Source organism: Cibotium barometz, chromosome 25, assembly GCF_041138505.1.
Source record: "Cibotium barometz isolate CiBa-2024 chromosome 25, ASM4113850v1, whole genome shotgun sequence".
Lineage (NCBI taxonomy): Eukaryota > Viridiplantae > Streptophyta > Polypodiopsida > Cyatheales > Cibotiaceae > Cibotium > Cibotium barometz.
In genome coordinates this window covers 38,300,222-38,306,687 of record NC_141070.1, presented here as the reverse complement: position 1 = coordinate 38,306,687, position 6,466 = coordinate 38,300,222, and the positions used below count along the sequence as shown (strand labels likewise).

General features: G+C 38.2%; 1 protein-coding gene across 1 annotated transcript; it reads left to right on the top strand.

The window, feature by feature from the left end:
* Positions 1–3,923: 3,923 nt before the first annotated feature.
* LOC147624541 (uncharacterized) lies at positions 3,924–4,897 on the top strand. Its single transcript, XM_086819844.1, has 3 exons — positions 3,924–4,202; positions 4,321–4,520; positions 4,612–4,897. The coding sequence occupies exons 1-3, from the start codon at positions 3,924–3,926 to the stop codon at positions 4,895–4,897; spliced, it is 765 nt and encodes a 254-aa protein (XP_086675970.1).
* The last annotated feature ends 1,569 nt before the right edge of the window (positions 4,898–6,466 follow it).

The following is a 6,466-nucleotide window of genomic DNA, read 5'->3' as shown; positions in this document are numbered from 1 at the left end:
CCTCATCTCTCTCGTCCTGCTGTGAGCGTGCTGCTGCGTGGAGCCCTGCCAGGTAGTCTCTTATCTCTCTCTCTCTCTCTCTCTCTCAATTGGTATCTCTCTAGAGCTCCCAATTTCTCTCTCTCTCTCTCTCTCTCTCTCTCTAAAGCGTGTACAGAATTTATAGAGAGAGAGAGAAAGAGATGTTTAATTACTTAGCTAAAGAGATGTTTAATTAGTCTCTAATCTTTAGTTTTGGAGAGACATGATTAACAAATAAATTGTTAATTGAATGAGAGAGGGAGTGTATTCATTAAGGTCTTTGAAACTCTTTTATGTATTCTGTCATTGTGTAATTAGAGAGAGAGAGAGAGAGAGAGAGAGAGAGAGTGAGAGAGAGAGAGATAATATTTAGAGAGATATCTTATACATTCTCATGCTCTTATTGTTTGCTCATAATACTCATGTTCAAACTCGTGTACAATCAATGATGTTTGTTCAAGATGTTCATTTGCTTGGACGTATGTATGCATGATTGTACTTATTACGCCATTATCTGTGCAGTTCGTTGAGCATGTTTATGAGGGGACAAATATTCGACAATTTTTTTGTAAGATTGTTGATTGTCAACATGCAAGGAAACCTTTTCCCTCTAAAGTGCATATGGAGGCACATCTTCTCAACTGCCATGACATGCGTCTTGAAATACTAGATGTACGTAAGGTAACGAAGAAGATGAAGCTCTCTAAAATGCCTGGCCGTGTAGAAGAAGTTTTAAAGCACGAGCCTGGTGTTGCATTCATGGAGTACACGACTAAAAGTAAGGCTCCCATGGCCTCAAGAGATAGTTTTACATGCGTCGAGCCAACGAGGGGAAGTTAGGTTGCTCCAAAAGAGAAGGTATGGGATCATCATGTGTAGCATGATTATTAAGCTAACACATTTATATTATTGGGTTATATCAAAACTAATTGGTCATGGATGACATGATCTAATTTTGCAGGTTGCTATGAGCAACCCATTGACCTATGCTCCCCAACACCTAAGAAAGCAAGGCACGTGGAGGGTGAGCAGGTCATGCCTGTAGTGCACAAAAATGTAGACGTGGAGGATACAAGTGAAGGTGAGGAGGAAGAAAATGTAGACGTGGAGGATACAATTGAAGGTGAGGAGAAAGAAAATGTAAACGTGGAGGATACAATTGAAGGTGAGGAGGAGGATATAATTGAAGGTGATGAGGCCCCCGATGTTGCAAATGCAAATGTTGACACTACGCATGACATGAGCACACAAGGATACGTAATGATAGGTTTTGTTTTTACACCTTAAGCTAGCATTTGTTGATGGTGATGAATTGAATTGATGCTTTATTTTTTGTTTGTAACAGGTCGAAGAGAGTGAGCCTTAGGAAAGGCATGTTCATGGAGTGAAACAACATGCTCCCCTTCGACGTTCTTTGCGTTTGATGGCCAAGAACAACATAGCTTAGCGATATTGTTTTTAGATTTAGTCATGTCAAAGCCTATGTAGCTTCTTTTATGTCCCCTTTTTTGTAGGAGTTTGCATACACTCTATGTAATAGCCATTGTGGGCAAAAACACTATCATTTTTAATATGGTACATCTGGAATGGTTTCATGACATTCTCATGTTGTTTTAAATGAAGCTCTTTCTTACAGACATGTACTCTATTGAATGTTGTATGTTGTTTTAAATGAATGTTGAATTTTGTACATGCTTATACACGCTATACACGCTATTGCAAAGCTCTCTCTCACACACACACTATCTTACACTAGCTTTGTCTCTCTTACACACTATTGTGAAGCTCTCTCTCTCTTGCGAAGCTTTCTCATACACACACTATCTTACACACACACACACACACTATCTCTTGTTTTAAATGAAGCTCTCTCTCTCTCTCTCTCTCTCTCTCTCTCTCTCTCTCTCTCTCTCTCTCTCTCTCTCTCTCTCTCTCTTACATGCTATTGCAAAGCTCTCTCTCACACACACACTATCTTACACACACAAGCTTTGTCTCTCTTACACACTATTGTGAAGCTCTCTTGAAGTGTGTTTTTCAATTTTTATATCTAATTTTTGTAAAGACAACCAGGTTTCCATAGCTAAAATTTGAATGTGTAATGTTGAATGTTATTTTAAATGAAGCTCTCTCTCTCTCTCTCTCTCTTCTCATACACGCTATTGTGAAGCTCTCGCACACACACACACAATCTTACACACACCAACTTTGTCTCTCTTACACACGGCAACACACGTACAAAATACGGCTCAAGACGCACAATAATTGGTTGAAGACTATGAATCAAAAAGCCAATGAAGCATTGGAGAGTTCATTACATAAATTCAAAAGGCTACTTTGAAGCTTTCTCATCAAGCCTTTTTTGCATTGACACTTTGGTTCTCTTTGCAGGGGTCTTGAAGGGGTGAGCCAATGGGTGAGTCTTTGATGATGTTGATTTCTTCTTGTTGCCCTTCTCAAAGAATGGTTTTGCCCACTTCAAGGAGTTGCCGAATCCATCTTCCAAGACTTGAAATTAGCTTGTGTGCTTGTTCGCTCATCCGTTCTTGCCTTCATTGTCTTCACATGGCCCAATGTTCTCCTCAATCCATTGCAAGCCTCCTTAATCAAAGCCCTGTCCTGTCCTACAAAACAAGACAACTCTTGCCACAAGCATTGAAGTGTCTTCATATTTCCTTCTTACTCAAGTACTTCACAACATCATCACCATTTGGTTCAAGCACATCAATAGTAGAAACATGTGAGTGAGGTTCGACGGTAGACCTAGAAGCATCTCCCAATGCTTCATACATATGTTGGCATTGCTCCATAAGTGAAGCATGTGAAGCACCCCGCAACAACATCACCTTAATTTGGTGCTTACAAATATTTCCAAGCTCTACCCATGCACATGTACAACATGCCCACCATTGGCAATCGGAATTGTAGACTGTGTAAAATGAAGCTTTTGTGTGCATGCTCTCCACTATAGCAACACCACCAACCTAGAATGAGACATTATTATCTGGTATCTGAAGTACTCGCTCATCATAAGAATTCTCCACTACTCTTTCAATGGCGTTGTTTCTCATAAAACCATTATCCTTCAACTGCTGCTGAACATACCAATAATATGGCAAGCATGAAGATGTTAACTTGTATAAGAGCCAATCCACCCGCCTCGAACTCATCCTTTTGGAAGAGCCCAAGAACTTTTATTTGAGCTGCCCATGATATGACTCTATTGCTCCATTAGTGTCTTGTCCTGAATGTGGAAGCAATCGGGAAGCACGCACCCACATTTCTGCACATAAAACAAATGAAGTTAGAAGAGCAAGACATGAAGTACGAACAAGAAGGAGAGCAAGTGCCTACCAAAGGTTTATAACCATACATGAGCATTTATACCATAATGAAGTCAATAACAAAAAAAAACTTTGATTTCAACAGGAGGAGTCAAGAACACAACAACATAAACACAGTTCAGTCAATAGCATAACATTGTCATAATTTAGCATAGCATAAACGAGTCGAATCGTGAAGATGGTGAGATGGAGGAGCATAGTGAAACAAAAGAGTTGCCACAGCCAAGTGCAAAGAAGCCATGTAAGAAAAGGCGCCCTCCCATCACAAAGGGCAAGCAAAAGCGTGGATGTAAATGTCATTTTAGTGTCAAGCGGCTCGCACAAGATCCAGGGGTGGCCATAATCTCTTATATGCATCCATACCACACAAATGCAAATGATGAGGTTTGTCATGGTAGAAGATTTGTTGATCCCTCTTTGAAGTTCTCTCCATGGATCTCAATGCAAAAGAAACTATGGGTTTCAAGCATGCTATATCATGGTTTCTCGCCACATCAAGTGTTGGAAATGCATGTCCAAGCATTGCATTCAAGCCAAAGTCATGACCCTACATTTACTATGGTTAGGGATGACTTTTTGTCTATTCATGACATCATGAATATATCTAGCAAGCTGGCTATTGATCAGTACCAGCTACACACAGATGATGTGGAAAGCACCAAGAGATGGTGTCACGAGAATCAATCAAGCACCTTTATCTACCAGGAGCAAGATGTGGAACATTCCAAGGAATTTATCCTTGGAATACAATCACCATGGCAAAGGGAGATGTGCAAGAAGTTCGGAAATGGGAACCTTCTTGCGATGGATGCTACCTTTGGCACAAACAAATATAAGGTATGTGATATAATGAATTATCATTTTTACTTCTTGTTCACATTCTCTTAAGTTATAATAAATAATCATTTTTTACTTCTTGTTCACATTCTCACTTACCTTTAAAACACATGAACAGTTTCATTTGTATACAATCCTTGTTTTCTATGGTCATCGCAATGGTGTGCCCATTGCTTGGGTACTTACATCTTCAGCTACATTTGAGTATACTTGCACTTGGTTAACCAAGTTTAGAGATAATATGCTTGACTTTCATAAATCATGGGAGCCCGGAGCCTTTATGGTTGATGATGCCGAAATGGAGATTAATGTGCTCAGGTTAGGACCATATGTTAATATGTGTTGAGTGCAAACTAATGAGTACCGTGTGTTTGAGTTCTATGTGACATGTGCTTTCTACTTTTCGTAGGGTGCTGTTCAATCAACCCATTTTTCTATGCTTGTGGCATGTCAAATGTTGTTGGCTCCGACACCTTATTAAGAAGGTGAAGGAATGGCCCAAAAGAGCTTCTATGTTTCGGTCTTTGGGAAATATCATGAACATGCAAGGGTCAGCAAATTCTACTAACCATATGATCAAAGAGGATGCAAAGGCTATGATCTCTACCTTCTACTCCGACTTTAGAGATGAGGGGAGTTTTATTGAGTATTTCAAAACCTATTGGGAGGCTAAACTAGGTAAGGTTGAATTTTAAACTTTATACATACTCTTCTTATAGGTAAAATAATGCAACTCTAAGGCCATCATTATTTTCCAAGTACGTACATGTCCTCTTAGCATATTGTTTTTATCACTTATTTATGATGAATCAAAAATATATATGTGATTGTTCCTATCTTCTCGGACCTTGTATGTGTGGTAGAGTATACGTGTGTGAGCTTCTATGTATGGAAAAGTATGTGCGACCTGGTATGTGTGGGAGAGTAAATGTGTGTGAGCTTCTATGTATGGGACAGTTTTCACATGTGTGTGACCTTTGTAGGTGTATCTTGTGACCATTTTTGATAGATGGTTGTTGGTAACCTTCACAAAGAAGGATGACATAATGTTTGATATTATGCTTGTGGGATGTAGATGGATGGTAAGAGCATGTGAACTTATGATGCACTTCTGTGTGCGTATCAAGAAAAACAAGGAAATTTATAATAAGTGTCTCAAGAGGGAGATCCAAAGTGGTGATACACACAATCTTAAGAGAAAGAATCATCCAAGTCCTACCACTAGCACATAGTTTAGAGTGTTAGTCATGCAGACATTGTTTTTTTGGAATTATGGACACTGTATTTTTAGGATTATGGACATTGTCCTTTTGGGATTGTCAGTCATGTGAACATTGTCTTTTGGGATTGTTAGTTTGGACTGAAGAGATGGGATTGTTATTTTTAAATTAAGATTTTGGTTGACCCAAACATTGATATGTTGTGTTGTAAATGTTATTGAAATATGACTAATATTGATTGTGATTATCATGCATGTTATGTTCTATGTTGTGAATAAAAAATAGTTATAATGACTTAAGATTAACTTGAGTATCATTATGAAGATCATATTACCTACATTGAAATGCTTTAATCTTAAATGTGTGTATCATGTTTGCTCTTGAGTTACAACTACAAGACTGGTATTATGATTTATGGGTGACTTGAGCATGAGTATGTTGATCATATTATATTTATGGTGCATTATTTATAAAGGTGGATAATTAAATAGTAAGTTGAAATGCACTATAACCATTTATTGTCTATTGAAATGCAATGATTATAGATAGTCTCCTCGTGATGGTATGAAGTATGCCTTTTACTCTTCATTAGATTTGGTTATCTCAAATGGTAGTTCACTTATATTATAACCTCTATGGGGACACCCATTTTGGAAAGCAAGTGCTTTTCCTAATACATATAAATATGGGTGAGTGGTACAAGGGCCACACTCATCCCAGGGGAGCTTGTGTCGATGGTGACCTCTACTCTATTCTCTAACTCTCTCTTATTTATTTTATTTGGTTTATGCTTTTATTTATGCAAGTATTTGTTGTGATCTAATTTTTGTGTTGAGAAATTAGAATTCCATCTCCAAGGGTCTTAAGGGTTCACTCAAAGAGAAGGGTTTTTTTAAGAAAATTTAAAAAATCAAGGTTTACACAATTTATTTGGTGCAAAGAAGGCCAAAGGTTTGATTTTGGGAATTATTAAAGCCTCAACAAATCAAAAGAGAAATATTATGGAAAAAAAGGCCTACAAAAGCAAGGGTACAAGTGCTCGAA